Below are 15754 nucleotides of genomic sequence, written 5' to 3'. Positions count from 1 at the left end.
TAACAATCCTCAGAACTGGTTTTTCCAATACCAGCAGGATGAGACAACACTGGAAATCTATTCTACCCAAAACATGGCTCCCATCAAGATAAGATCTTGATAAAACACCCAACTGAATATGCTTCCCTTTTCCAATTAAATACTGTGCAAGAGATCAGATACTCCCTGAGGATCAGAGACCACCACTGACTTGAACACAGATGACTGAACCTCATGTAGAACAGTCAGAAGAATTTTAAGGAAGACCATCAAGTTCTTGCCCCAAAACCTTGGAGAAACTTAAGTCACTGTTAAAGATACATTCCCATCGGCAGTAACAGGAAATCAAATAGGAGAGAAAAAAAATGCCTTTCCTTGGCACCCAGAAGTCCATTTCCAACCCAATTGTGACCAGTTCCATTTTAATCCACCAGCACACAAAAGAGTGGAAGTCTGGCCCTGATAACACCCCGAGGAATGGAGCTGGGACCTGGCACTGCCTGCCACATGCTGGGTCTGCCAAGTGGCAGCCAGACATGGTTCCCATCAGTTTGACTGAAGTAACAATACAAAAAGTTCCTCTGATATTTCAGTCTCAGACTTTTTTGCACTAAGATGTCAAATTCTTAATGCGTGGATGATAAAATTAGTTTGAGTATATACATCCTAAAAGCAGAAGTATCCATTGTCTCTGTTGCAGTATGTCTTTATAAAGACATCATATCCTTGTTACATCATGGAGGATATTACAATGTTTAAGATATTACATGTGCAAAATGTAACACACATCAAAAAAGTTGCACTACTCACAATTACAAGCTTATATGGAAAAAAAAATTCAAAAGTCTTCAAGCATCATAAGTTTGAGCAGAAAATGCAAATATTCTAGTGCTTTTAGGCTGATGAGAAAGCATCCCACTGGAACACTACCACAAACTCAAGCCCGAGGCCTACTTGCAACCTCCTCCAGCACTGTCAATGTCCTAACACCTTCAATGATCTGAGGTACCAATCTTGACCAAAGTTCTCTCAAATCAAACCAATCAAGTCTAAAAATGGGAGATTAAATATTCTGGTAAACTACACAGAAGCCTCTGGAATTTGTCTCCTGACAGCATTATGAGGAATCAGGCAGCCAAGCTGCCCACCCTGCCTGTTCAAAAGTCAGAGCTTACCTCCCAAGTCTGATGGCTTTTACCAAGTTTGGAACACCCTTCATCTGTATGTTGTCCTCTGCCTCAAACTCCTGACAAGCCTGAGGGGGAGAAAGAGAAACAGACCTGCTAGAATGGCAAATCCAACCAGTGTGATGCCTTCAAGAGGAATTACAAGTTCCTCCTACACAAGTCAGGACAGAGATCCAGCTCATTAACGGGCCTTTCCTACCACCAGGACTATCTGAAGACTCCTTGGACAGCTTTCATCCAGCTCCACTCTCAAATGCAGGTCCCACACCAAAGTTAAGATACAGATCCAGCAGGACCTTGTGACCTACTAAGTAGTTGCTAAAGAGCACACACATGACCCATGGACTGAAACAGGGACTGAAGTTGTCAGATGAGTGTTTAACCTGGAAGTGGTTAAGACCTGGAAATCAAAGCAGCACGGAAAACTGATTTGTAAAACAAGAGATAAATTCAACCCCTTGGCGAGACCGACATCCTCAAGCAGCACTTACTGTGAACTACAGGTCTAGCTCTCAGTGGGGCACTTTCAATTATGAAGATAATTTAGCTGTCAAGAATGCTCTGTTGATAGCAAATATCAACACATGCAGCTGCAACGGTCTTATCCCTGACACTTCTGGACTGTTCAAGTCTGAGCTATGTCTCAGGTGCACAGAATCCCTGACACAAGCACTTGACATAAGACTTGAAAGAAATCTTCAACATTCTGATGCAACCATTTAATATAAAGACAACCATATGCCAGGAGATCAAGGATATATACAAGCCAACTTCTACACAAAATCAAGTCAAAAATCCAACCTCTTGCTCAGTCTCTGTACAAAGAAGTGTTCCACTGAGAAAAACTTTTGTTTGACTGTTTTGCAAACGGTGGGATGCTCCATACATTAGGCTATTGAAGCAAGCCCCTTTCTGAGAAAATCCACATGAAGTCAGCGTGAACAGAGAAGCCATAGCAGACTGGATTTGATTTAAAGCCAAATAACCAGTGACAACTCAGCAGTGTAAGATTCTAAGAGACATTTAAAGCCATTTTCTTAATTGCTGCAACATTTATAGCCACAGAATCATTATAACAAGCAAACTCCAGCACCTAAACCACTAGCACAACACTCCCTTAATTTAAAAACCCACATGAGCAGTTAATTATATGCCAGTGGATTTCAATCTCCTCTCCTCACTTTTGTTCAGGTATACTAATAGCCAAGTTTAAAGCAGGCCAACCACTGCTCTAATTTCCTACTCCATTTTATTTTAGCCTGGAGTCTTGCAGCCTGGCTTGGTGCAGGCTCTGGAGCCAGCTGTACCCCCTGCTCCATCTAGTGGGCTGCTGGCTCCCAAAACCACAGCAGGTACCTGGGAATAAGCTGGGAAAGTCACTGAGAAATGCAGTCAGAAGCAAATCTTCCTTTCAGGTGCACTCTGATACTCACACTTCTCCTCACAGAAAGATTCCTCAGGTGTAGGGAATGACACCCGAGGTACAGCGTAGGGAAGGGCAGAGTGAATCTGCCTGGTAAACAAACCAGTGATGATGATGATGAACATCATCAGAGATAAGAAACAGCCAGACTGAGAAAAAAGGGCAAACAGCTCCACATTTATTAATCAAGTAATACAATATCTCAAGCTTTCTGTTCCTTCCTTGCTGGAAATCAAATTAGTTCTGCTGTTCTCAGTCCTTGAGAATGAACTAGGGACAATCCAGACCCCCCACTGAACAAACTTGAACTTTTCAACTTCTTTCCAGGATCTATTGAAAAGCTTCCCTGTATTCTTTGGAATAAACACTAGTTGAGCCATAGCTAGAAACAGCACTTACTGACAGAGGTGTTTCGTGCCAGTTTGGTTATTTACATCACCACGTGCACAGATCAAGTCAAATCTCAAAACAACATCAAGCTTCACAGCTGAAAGTTCATATCACAGTTTCCTTGTTAAATAAAGATCCACATAAATTGCTGCTGCCCCTCTGTGCAGGTATATCTCTGATATTGGATGCCTTCAGACTGTCCACCAAGAGGCTGCCTGGGTGTACATTACAGCACTGCTGGTATCCAGAGAGCTCAGAGGAAAATAAAATATCAAATAACATCTGCAGAACATTCACAGCATTTTCTTTTGAAGCCAGTGGATTCTGTTTAGAATCTGAGGAAAATAAATGTTTTTAGGTCAGCTGCCAAAGTGTTTGTCTCATATCCCAAATAAAACCGTCAGCAAGCAACAGTAGCACTATGTCACCTGAGATGGGAAATACAATCACCCCAACAGTTGTGTCACAATATCTGCAGCTGAAGATCAAGACCTGTTTCTTGGGATTATGTGTTTGGGTTTAGTTTTGGGGTTTTTTTTGTTTTGATGTGGTTTGTTTGGGCTTTTTTACAAATATAGTTTTCCCCAAATATAATCTAACTTGGTCACAAATTCCAAAGCTCAGGTTTGATAAACTGAGGTAAGAAAATATATCTGTTGTCTTCTCAGATGCAGTATGTTCTCTGGGTTTACTTTAGGACTAGGCAGATCCAGAAAAGGAACCAAATCTTTCAACTCCCACAGCCTACCACCTCCATCAGAAAGCACTTCAGCCATGCAGACATGGTGTTTTTCAGATCTTCTCATAAATAAGTTACTTTGAGAATGATTTCTCCAGAAAGCTTACTCTAAAGCTGTCCCACAGTAAGTCAAAATACACTTCAGTCATCTTTTATTTAAAAAAAAAATTTAATTAGCTTACAGCCTGTAATATAGAAAGAAATGACAACCCCAAAAAGGCAGGCAAAGAAGGAAACTAAAACAAACCTCTGTAGCCCCCCCAGAACTCAGTGGCACATCACATGAGCTCTGAGAGGCTCTTACCCCTTTCTGTAACTGGAGACCAAGCAGTATCCCAGGGAGTATCATGTGCCTTCATGGAATATTGCTGGACAAACGAGCTGCATATTGCTATTACATGTTTTTAACAGCTCTGTGTGCCTAGTTTTGCAGATCCAAGGTTGAAATTTCAAACATTTTAATGCTGCAAACCAATTACGAGTAGAATTAGCGGGTATCGCCACAGCAAAGACTTGAAATAATGTGAGAGATACATTTGAGTTCTTGTAAGAAATGTTTAAGATTGTATCAAAGACTGGTGACTGCCTCAGGCACACTGAAGTGGAAGGGAAGAAGAATTTAAGTGTTAAACATGTATTTATTGAACACCTGGCATTGCCATGCTCAGTGCACCTCCACAATATTCAGAGGTGCCCTCTGCTGCCAAGAAAAGAAAACAATACATGGATTCTGAAGTCAAAGCCAGAAGACACGTGCTGACAATCAGTAAAAATTTATTAAAAATCCCCAGCAAGAGCTTCCAAAAAATCTGCCTGTACCAACATCATCCCTAACCAAATCCCCAGGAACTCTGTGCTATTTACCTTGCTTTACCTTCCACAAGTCACAGACTCCTGAGAGCACAGGTCATGCCTTTCCTCCCCTCCCTGCACAGATAACACAGACACCAATGCCAGGGCAGGACAAACCATGGGAAGTTACAGAGAAGAGAAGCACTGCAAAACGAGTCCAGGAGCTGGACCACAGAGCCTCACCACTGCAGCACATTCCTGCACTCAAACAGACACTGCAAATCCTTACACCTCTGCTCTCCTTTAAGTACTTTAATGAAGTTTAACAAATTATCCCAGGATGCCACACATTGCACCATTTTTTGGCAGCAAACTTGACTTAGGCAACAACCACAGGCCACCAAATATCAGGACCAAGTGCTGTACATCCTGCAAGAGTGGTAACACCACATGGATCTGCTCCCACCATCCAGGATTTCATCATCTACTGGGGCTCACAGTCAGCCGGCAGTGCCACCAGGTCATGCCATCATCCCTCCCTCTTTCCACTTCCTCCTAGGAAAGCACAAACTGCAGTACTTCACTCATTCAGGAGGTACTTGACAGCAACTGTTCCAGTTTCTAATGAAGGCAAAAGAAGTCAGTGAACCAGAGGAACTCAGCAACTGGTTGACGCAAATAAGCTTCTCATTTCACTTGTTTAATTTCAAAGGGCAGATTTATTCCAACCTGGCTGGTTGAATGCGTGGCTATGGATGGACTCCCACAGGATAAATTCAAGGGCAAAGAAATGTGTCTTTTTTTCTTTAGCATGACAATCACTTAGACTGCACAAACAAGTACTCACAGTTCAGGACATAACAACTATGGCTTCTTAAGCAATCTCAACTGGCACATGTTTAAAGATATACAATCACACTGAACTCGACCATGAAACTCCAGAGCTGCCCTATCCCAGGGCTGACAAGTCTTCACTAAATGCTCACAACTGATGGTGTTCAAGAGAATGAATCAGAACATTTTAATGGACAAAACCTGTTCTCACAGCCTTTGCTTATTTGAGGAGAAACACAGAGAGCACAACTAGTTTACATGAAGCAAAAAGCCTTGTAGTTAAAATACAACGTGGGATCACGTTTTACCTGTTTTCTATTCTAATCCATTAATCATGCCATGAACTGCTGTTGCCATCTCAGACTCTGTATTCCAAAGCCAGGTTTTATTTGCTTACTTGCTCTGTGCCAGGCATTTGCAACTCACTCCCATTACCCGTGATAACACTACCCCTGTTTTGAATGTTGACGTGGTAACAGTTGGCAATACCAGAGCCTAATTTAGATGCACAGGCAGTACTATAGGAAGTAGAAGTGAAAAAGAAATATAAATAAAAGATTTGTAGCTGCATCCAGTGAATCAAAGTGACACATTGGTATCTTGGTATCGTGGCCTTGTCTATAAAACAAAACAAGGTAATGCAGCAGAGTTAGGCTACTTCAGGAGTATAACACTAGTATAGTTTTCATACCTTAGAAATTTAGAGCACTAAAAAAACCAGTTCACTTGCATAATATTTGTTAGGTGTTCAACAAATGTGCTTCTGTCCCCTTTGATCTTGCTCTGCATCAGCAGTATGTCAAATCTTCCCAGCAGCCTTTCATGTTGCCCCAGACAGCTTATCAACCCAAAGCGTAAGCAAGACTCAATGTTCAACCCAGTCCTATTGTTTCTCCAAAGATACAATTTGGCCATCAAAAAAGGTTTTTCTCCACTAAGAGATTTTTTTCTACAATAAACAGATTTTGGAACTGTTTAAAACTCAATGCTCTAACACCAGAGCTTTATGTAGTTATGATAACTGTTTTTAATAGCATTATTTCTTACCAAAAAGTAGTTCTAGCCAACCCTCAGTGGTTCTACTGGAACAGTTGAGTTTCTTGTGCAAATACTTTCATTAATATCATATATACACACAATATATAATTAACAGATTAAAATTATACATTGCCTTGAATATTAAGCCTTCAAATATAACAGAGAATTTCACACAAACAGACTCATGGAGCAATAAGAAATGGTGTTATCAACACATGGTAAGTGCAACTTCTAGAAGAGAAACTCAAGGTATGCTGCCACGTACATTGCCAGAAATCCAAATGATTTTCCTTTTTTGTTCAACTAGTTTGTACTTTTTATTGTATTAACAGAAAAAGTAATGGCCTATAGGGCACGATGGAACCTTGATGCCATAATCTTGTTGTCAGAGTGCAGGGTCTCCCATTGACAAGTTGTTTGGGCTGTGGGTTTAGAGCACGGGCCTTCTGGAAACAGTGTCTTTGTTACCAAAACAGACCACTCAACTCTTGTCACAATGTTTTCTTTTCCCCTCTTCTCCCGCTTTTAAACACACACATACAATTCCATTCACAAGAATCACAGCGTTTCTGAGACAAGTCTCTGCAATATGCTTTACAATCATCCATTTTAGCTTGACTTGATCTATAAAGATACAGTTCCAAAAAAAAAAAATCATCCTGGGCTTCACTAGGAAAGACTGCCTGAAGTGTTCCTCCATCACTGCCTGTACAGAACCCTGGAATATTTTAACTGCAATGGAACTGAGGTAGCACATGTCTCTTAAGATTTGCAAACACCATTCTAAACCATTCAAATTTTAGGAAGATTCAACTCTACAGGCCACCTATGTTGAACTTAACACTAGTGGACTAACACTTCTACCCTGCCAGAGACTCGCTCATGCTACTGAAAATTAAACTTTACAGGAATGGTATTATGGCTTAAGTTGGAAAAGAGCCATAACTTGCTGTGTTCTGGGCAGGAAAGGTGGCTGGGTAGAAATAAAGGAAGAAAGAATAGTAAAAAGGGGCTATTTTGACAACTGGCACCCTGCTTTTAGAAACTGATCTTATCTCAGCCTTGCCACAGTCTCACTTTACATTCCTGCATGGCCCAGCAATAAAAGCTGTATATTAACTCATGAACACACCAGTCTTACATCAACAGAAGGCAGCTTAAGTGAGAAGCAGAAAAGCAGAAAAACTGGTGATGGAGTTTCATCCAGTGACTGTGTACCTAGATAAGAAGCAGCCCAGCAGAATGTCTACACTACAATATATTTTCAGTGTTTCAGGAAAATTAATCACTCATCTTTTTTTGAGGCTTACACAAGTTGTTTTTTTAAAATTACACAGAACATCCCTAAAAAGGGAAGTGTTCTTCCTAAATTCTCTTGCTATAAAAACTAAATGCCTCATAAATAATTCAGGAAAAATTATATAAAAGCTAATGAGAATCAGCATCAATGCACTTCTCATCCCAGCAGTGCTTCTAAACCCAAAGAGATTACCTTTAGCTAAGCACAGACACTGTTTTAATGGGGAAATAAATAGCTTATTTTATCATCACTAACAAGGGAATAAGTCGTAAGTATCTCCTGGAAAAGTTGCTAAACAAGAAAAAAACACAGTCAAAAAGGCAAACAAAACAAGCAGAATAGCAGAAGAATCTGATTACAAGTCACGAGCTTATATTTCATTTGTTCACCTTAATTCTAAGGAAAACAAACTTGCACAAGAGTTAAACCCAGTCATCAAAGTACAGGAATCAGACAGCATAGATATTTAACATATGTATTATCACTTTACAGAGCAAAACTTAAAATGCACTAATATCACTTATAGGGGTGCAACATATTTTACTTACTTTGATCAGCATAGTTTTTTGCTTTTAGTTCAAGTTGTCGAGTTTGTGACTCCAATGCTTCCACTCTGGTCTGTAAGTCCTTCTTCTCTTGTTCTTGAGAATCTTCAAATTCAATGAATTTCTAAACAAACAAACAAACAAACAAAAAAACCAAACAGTGAAGTTAGACTCAAAAATTAATTACAGGTACGGGGGGGGTTAAGTCTGAGTAAGATTGTTTCTTCAAAGAGAAATATAAAGTCATTCCTAGATTTGCTTTTTCAGAAGCACTTTCACTTCAAGCAGCACGTAGGAAGCAGCACAGCAGCCCTTCACAGCAAGGAAGGTGCAAGCAGGTTTCCAAAACAACTGAACAGATCCACAGGCCACATTTAAACTCAAAGGACTATTTCAGACCAGGTCCATCAAACACCCAGCCTAGGCTGCTCTGTGTACTAACTATCAACCAAGCACCAACTCCTTCAGAGAACCTGCTTGGGATTAACAGAAATATGAATTATTTCATTATTTTCTAATTTCATGTACAACTGCTAACATGTGAATACAGGGAGTCTTGGTACCCTCAGTTTGACTGAGCATCAGTGAAGTTATTTTCACCTGTAAGCCATGAAGGTACAGACAGAGCAACAGGACAGCAGCAGCAGTGCCAATCAAAATTACATGCTATCTTTTCATTCCCACCAAACTTCTGTTTTCCTTAGAGAGGTTATAAATGCTCAGTCTTCATCAAATACTTAATAACCATCTCCTACAATCTGTCAACTGCACAGAAGTGTCTTTATGGGCACTCTGTTACTGTGCCAATCACCTTCACCTTCTGCTACCTTCATCTGCCAACTTTGTGTCTCACAATATTCTGGAGTTCTGTGATGAATATATCACTGTTTACATTCCACAATATTGAAATTATCAATTCAGCATTATAGTAGTTTTTAAAACATATTTTGCTATTTCTTATAACCAACAAATGAAGAAGTTCAGTGTGTATTGGCAGCACAAAGAGTACTTCTAATAGTCAGAGATGTTTCAGGTCATGCAGTACTCTGTACTCTGCATTGCAAGGAGAAGGCAAGGCCACCAACACAAGTTATGCACAAGGCTCAAGGAATAAGGAGGAAAACTGGACCAGAAGCCTCTAGAGAAAAAGAAAAACCCCAAACATCCAAGACAGTTTAAGGGTCAGAAAGCAAGCTGCAGCTGGACACCACATGGAAGCAAAGAGACAGCGAAAGCAGCAACTTTAAAACAGTATTGTGATTTGAATGTTTTTTCCCCTATTTATTGCTAGGAAAAATTAGTGGGAAAAATACTTCAAATGCTCACACATCAACTATTAACAAGCTACTCCTACGTTTTGGCCAATGTGATTTAGAGCTTTTACAAAAGCAGAAATTCTTAACCCTATGAAAAGAGCTTCAGTTTAGCAGGGCCATCAGAAGAAGCTCTGCTTAAAAAGTACTTCAGATGTAGAAATGCAGCAAAGATCTATGAAGTGGAACAAGAGTTCCTTTCAGACAAGCTCTCACAGCAGCTATCACAGGACTAGGCATGGTGTTCATATGACTGTGCTTGAAGCTACATCACAAAAAATTGAGGACCAGCTGACACCAGCCCAGGTAGCCCTGCTGTGGGGCTAAATCACATCTAAAATCCTCAGATGTGCAGAATTCCTCCTGCCCCCGCAACACGATGTTTGGGAATATTAATTTGCTGATGTAATATTGAAAAACTCAACCTTTAGGCTTGTTTCACGCCTCCTTTGTAGTAACTGATACCAGACTTTTGCTCCTTTTACATTAAAGATTCAAGTCATGTCTGGCCTATTCTTAGCAGACTCCCTTTTCAAAAAGGGTTTCAAAGTTTGACGCAAGTTTGGCACTGGGGCTAAAGACCAACACAGTTTGTTACACTAAACATGGGAAAACATGAAAGAAAAACTATAAAACTGTATCATCTTTGTTTAGTTGTTTCTCTGATGATTTCCCAAGTCAGACATGTCTCATAGCTTGCAAAAGGCCAGTGACAATTATACTTGTGAATAAACAGCCATTCAGAGCCATCAATGTCATTGTTACTCATGAAACTAAAGATAAGTATCATTTTGTATTTCCTCTCAAGTTCTTCAACTGCAAGTAGGAAAACTGGTTTTGTCTAGAACAGTTTTGTTACCTTCTGCGAGTTTACCTTCATTTGGTTAAAGTTTGAATTTACGTTACTAATTCTTCAAAGCATTTTTGTAATTACAGCTGGGTATTTTTTTTTTTTACCCTTGCTGAAAACTGTACCTGATCAAATCAGGGACTGAGAACTTTAGACTTTGAATGTTTCTGTTTGGTTTCATTTCTCCTTTCAGTGATAGTATTATCACAGCCCCAGCAGACTGATCATCCCATCCTGACTAAGCCTGCATGAGTATGATGGAAGGACTACTCAGATAAACCACCACAGCAGCCAAGGACAGGCTGAGCACCTGAATTAAGAGACTTTTTTAATTTACATTGACAATATACTCAAGTATTGCACAACATCTGCATTGTTTAATGTAAATCCAGCAGCATATTAATCACTTAATATATGGATACTAGACATCCTCTTATTTCAATCCCAGACACTGGTTATACAAAATACTGAGACAGACAAAAATCTAGTTTTCCTCATTTTAAGTGACGTCCTGTCTGGGCCACAACGATGTATCTTACAACTCTAATGAGAAATGAGATATTTGGATTTTTTTTTTCCCCCCAAGAACAAGCTGAAGGACACAAACTCGTCTCTAAAACAATCAGACCAAATTACACAAGATTACAGAAGATACAGCTAGAATGATCCTTAAAAGGTCATCTTGTTTCAAGGCTCTGATGTTCAATGTTAGTTTTGATTAGGCTATGATGAGGTGGAAGCACAGGATGTGATGCACACCTCCTCCTGCATGTGCCTGCTGCTGAAACCCAAGCCTGTGATACCTTCAGCAACTATGTTTGGCAACTCCCACTTAATCCGTCCCATTTTCTCCAGGCAGGATCAACCATGTCATTTCAGACAGACCTTTGTCCAACCTGTTCTTAAAGACCTCCAATAAAAGTGTGAAAAGTCCTTCACAAATTAGACTCAGAGGTCTTTATGTCATCAATTTCAAAACTACTTTAAAGTTTACAGCGATAACTGCAACAATACGAACCCAGACTACACAATGGCACAGCACAGATATTTGGAGCCCTCTCTCAACCACTGAATCACTTAGCAGCACATTACTAGCCAAATGAAACATTTTTTCCTATATTTATGTCATTCTCTGTCTCTTTATGTTCAGACTTGTTTTCCTGTCACAGGACCCAGGTGCAATACTGAGCGTATCTGATGTCAGATATTCCCACCCACTTGGCAATCTTTATTACCCTGTGACATGTCCTTTAGTAACTTGCTCTGCAGTGATGCCAGATTCCCAGCCACTGGCATGTTCCTCCTGGAGCAGGGAGGAAAAATTAACTACACAGCCAGCTCAGCTGAACTTGGGGCAGAGAAAAATACATATAACTGAAAACAACCTGGTAACTTCCACACTGTTTTACAGCTTTCTGTAAATTGGATCTCAGTTTTGTTCTCAAATGAAAAATACTTAAACTCTTACTGCAGAGTGTTTACTTAACATACAATCCTAAGGAAAAAAAATAACTTTGGGAACAGTAGGAAAAGGCAGGCATCAAGTTCACGCTATTACTTAAACCAATTTTTGTGGTGGGAAATCCTTTTTCATGGTTGCAAAATATTTCAAGAACAGCTTAATCCCACCAGCAGCAGAGAAGCTAAAAGATCATTAATCTGACATGGCTAAAAGTAGATTTTATCCTATTTCCATCTACCCAGAACACCTGCCAGCCATACCCCCAGGTCTGAAGCAGTTCATTGCTACAGAAGGAATACTTAGAGTGTGTAAAAGAACCCCAAATGCTGGTTCCTCTCCCACTTCTCTGTGGCAGGACGTGGTGCCTGTAAGTTATGCAGAACTGTAAGCAGAACAGCTGGTTCCTCCTTCAGCAATATCACAAAACCTACCCCATTAAAAGTCAGACAAGGCACTTCCCAGCAACTACAAAGATTGGGACTGTTACGCACAGGACTGAGAAACAGGCCCAGAACTTCCATTAAGGTGACTTTAAAAATAAAAATTATTTCAATACTCTACAGGCAACAACTTTCAAGATGTTTCTGTAGTAAGACTTTTTAAGGACAGCAAATAAAGAATATGAATTAGGACAATGGGGTAAAGAGATATCTATGTAAACTATTAATATTCATTAGGATAGTGCTACAAATAAAATTTCCTACAGCACCAAGCAGAGAGTAAAAGAAGGTATGTTAATTCCTCAGGACAGTCAGAGCAGATGACACAGGCTGCCCAGGGAAGCTGTGGCTGCCCCAGCCCTGGAAGTGTCCAAGGCCAGGCTGGACAGAGCTTGGCATAACCTGGTCAAGTGGAAGGTGTCCCTGCCCACGGCAGGGGGTTGGAATGAGATGAGCTTTAAGATCCCTTCCAACCCAAATCATTCTATGATTCTGTGATCAGATGATATGAAATAGTGACTTAGTAGCCCAGAATTCTCCATTTTGCCATCACCCTACACAAGCAACCTCCACAATGAAAGAAAAGAAACAAGCTAAGCCAACAACTTGCTGTCTGAGAAAAAGTGTTGTATTCCTGTTCCCTCCTTATATTTCAAACATACTGCACCCATCAGGCTACCCCAGCATCACAAAAATAGCTGTAACAATCATGGCTGACTAAAACACGTGCCTCTCCTGAACATGCCACACTGTACCTGACAGATACTTTCACACCTGTACAGCTCAATGACCTCAGCACATCACAAAAGCAACCTTTGTGCTCACAATGATCTGTGGTCTAACTGCACTTTGGAAAGCATCAGGGAGCTGTCTTGCAGCATGAGTGCTGGGTTTTAGACTGCATAATGCTTGTCCCCTTAAGTTAATTCATCGTGACACACAGAAATGGAGATGGCAGTGAAGCACACTACCAACACAAGCACTACAGCTCCTGAAGAGCCACAACAACATAATTAACCCCATATTCTCTTTCATCATATTGATACAGTTTTTGTTCCACTGCCCAAGGCCTGCTTTTTTCAATTGCCAAATGCTGCTTGTGTTTCAAGCCTGATTGATTTTCCCATGAATTAGTTCAGAAAGTATTTATCAGTCCCTTCCTATTACTCTCAACAGAAACGTGTTTTCTTAAAAAGCCTTGTACGTGCAGCTTGTGTCAAAACTAGTGATTAAGTCTTCATGGCACCAGTCCCCTGACTGAAGTCCATAAGGCATCATAAAACAACTACGTGTTTCACAAGGAGCATGAATGGTCACTCAGACCAAGAGTTGGGGGGGCATCATTCATATCACAGCACTTCATAACTGAGACCTGGAATTATAATCTGCAAACCACATTTTGCACTCATTTATAACCAAAACATAAATGAATGTTTGTACAAGGTTAATGTTTTTCAAATTAAGCTTTCATGGTCAACATTGTCTTCACCCTCCCCACATTCCTCTGATTTTTTGAAAATTTAGAAGGCAAGCACAACAAGAGAGATAAGCATGGGACAAGAATTCTGGAAATAGACTTGTAAGATGGCTTGTTCTATTACAGATAATGCTGTCAATCCAATTTCCTTCAGGAGTTTGGCAAGACAATGAAGCTGGAGGAAGTTATCCTGCACAGCTGCTTTCTATTGTACTGTTTTATAATCTCAAAGAGAACGCTTGGTGAGTTTATTTATGCCAAAGTGATTCTTAGCACAAAAGTTGAAACAAAAACATCTAATATCGACTCTACCTCAAGCCAGAGCCGATGTCATTGAACAGTCCACCACCACCTGTTGCTGCCTGCGGCTCGATGCACGGGCTCCGAAGAGCTTCAGCCTAGACACAGTTTTGCAGTGCATCGCCACTATTTTTTTTTTTTTTGTAAATACCCTCTAAAGGGTATTTACACCCACTGGTCTTTACATCCAGCTCCCGGCACGGAGCGCACCCGGAGGGGCCGCGACAGCGCAGCGAGAGCACGGGTCCACGTCTGCTCTGCCACGGGAGAGCTCCCGAGGGGTTATCCGGGATCCCTCCGGGAGGAGACGATGCGGAGACCGAGGGCACAGCGGGCAGGGTCGGGCCCGGGTTCCGCTGGAGGCCGAGCCGCTCGGACCGGGCGCTCCCTCCTCCTCCTCCTCCTCCTCCCGGAGCGGCGTCGCGATCTCAACTCGTCACCGGCGGCTCCGGCCCCTCGCCCAGCCCCGGCTGGGGCTCCCCGGGCCCCGGTTCTCCCTCGCCGGGCCCCGGTTGTCCCTCGCCCCCCGCGCGGGGCGGCCCCAGCCCGGGCAGCGCCGCCGCCCCCGCGCTCCCCGCTCACCTCCTCGGCCTGTTTGCGCAGCGCCTTCTCCCGCTCGTACTGCGTGAGCAGCTGCTCGTTGTCGTCCCGCAGCAGCTCCAGCTCCACGCTGGTCTCCTGGCTGTGCGCGCACACCGAGTCCAGGTTCTCCAGCACGGCCACCACCAGCGGCATCAGCTCGGCCACCACCTCCTCGTCGTAGCGCCCGATGAGCCGCTCGAACTCGCGGTAGATGGAGCCCGCCAGCCCCGACACCCGCTCCGACATCATGGCGGGGCCGGGCCCGCCGGGGTCCTCCTGGTACACCACGCCGTCCGCCAGCTCCATGGCCGCGGCGGGGGGAGCGCGGGGCCCTGGCGGGGCCCGGCGGGGCGGCGGCGGCGGCGGCTCCGGGCTCGGTCCGGCCCCTCCTGCGGCGGCGGCGGAGCCTCAGCCGGGGCGGGAGCGGCGCGCGCCTCTGACCTCACCCGCCGCGCCGGGCGGGGCCGCGCCGTGACGTCACGCCGGGGCGGGGTGTGCGGGGTGTGACGTCACGTGGGGTGGGGTATGGTTAGTGATGTCATCGAGGGGGCGGGTCTGTGTGGTGACGTCACGGGGAGGTGGCCGCCCGCCGCCGGTGTTGGGAGACGGGAAAATCTGAGCCGAGCAAGGTTGGGCCGTTCTATCGTGTTCTGTCCTGTCCTGTCCTGTCCTGCCCTGCTGGGGACACGTCGGGGGGATCACAGGACTATCAAGGTTGGAAAAGATCTTTAAGATCATCCAGTCCAACCATCAGCCCAGCACTGCCACTGTAACCCCCAAACCACCAAACCTCATCACTCAGCTCCTATTAAATGCCTCCCATGGTGACTCCACCACTTCCCTGGGCAGCCCGTTCCTATGTCTGACCACACAAACAGTGAGATTGTTTTTTTCTGGTATCTGATCTGAACCTCCCCTGTCTCAGCTTCAGGCCGTTTCCCCTTGTCCTCTCACAGCGGAAGAAACCAGCTCCCACCTCACTACAGCCTTCCAGGTGGTTGTGGAGCGGGATGAGGGCCCTCCTGAGCCTCCTCTTCTCAAAACTAAACCCCCCCAGCTCCCTCAGCCACTCCTCATCAGACATGTTTTCTAGTGCCTTCACA

General features: G+C 43.0%; 1 protein-coding gene across 6 annotated transcripts in view; it reads right to left on the bottom strand.

The window, feature by feature from the left end:
* SPAG9 (sperm associated antigen 9) overlaps nt 1-15023 on the bottom strand; it is a 61926-nt gene extending 46903 nt beyond the window's left edge. For 3 of the 6 annotated variants that reach the window (XM_039390174.1, XM_027749501.2, XM_039390175.1), the window contains exons 1-2: nt 14652-15023; nt 8231-8351 (exon numbers count right to left, since the gene is read on the bottom strand). In XM_039390174.1, the coding sequence (XP_039246108.1) occupies nt 8231-8351; nt 14652-14957 (427 nt within the window). In that variant the 5' untranslated portion in view covers nt 14958-15023. The remainder of the gene's footprint in view (nt 1-8230; nt 8352-14651) is intronic. The other 3 variants (XM_039390176.1, XM_027749502.2, XM_027749507.2) reach the window with 1 other exon arrangement.
* Between the last annotated feature and the right edge of the window lie 731 nt (nt 15024-15754).

The sequence above is a fragment of the Pipra filicauda genome, unplaced genomic scaffold, assembly GCF_003945595.2.
Source record: "Pipra filicauda isolate LSUMZ 115617 unplaced genomic scaffold, ASM394559v2 scaffold80_size11013439_pilon, whole genome shotgun sequence".
Taxonomy (NCBI): domain Eukaryota; kingdom Metazoa; phylum Chordata; class Aves; order Passeriformes; family Pipridae; genus Pipra; species Pipra filicauda.
The sequence above is the reverse complement of the archived record's forward strand: the minus strand, read 5'-3'. Positions and strand labels throughout refer to the sequence as shown.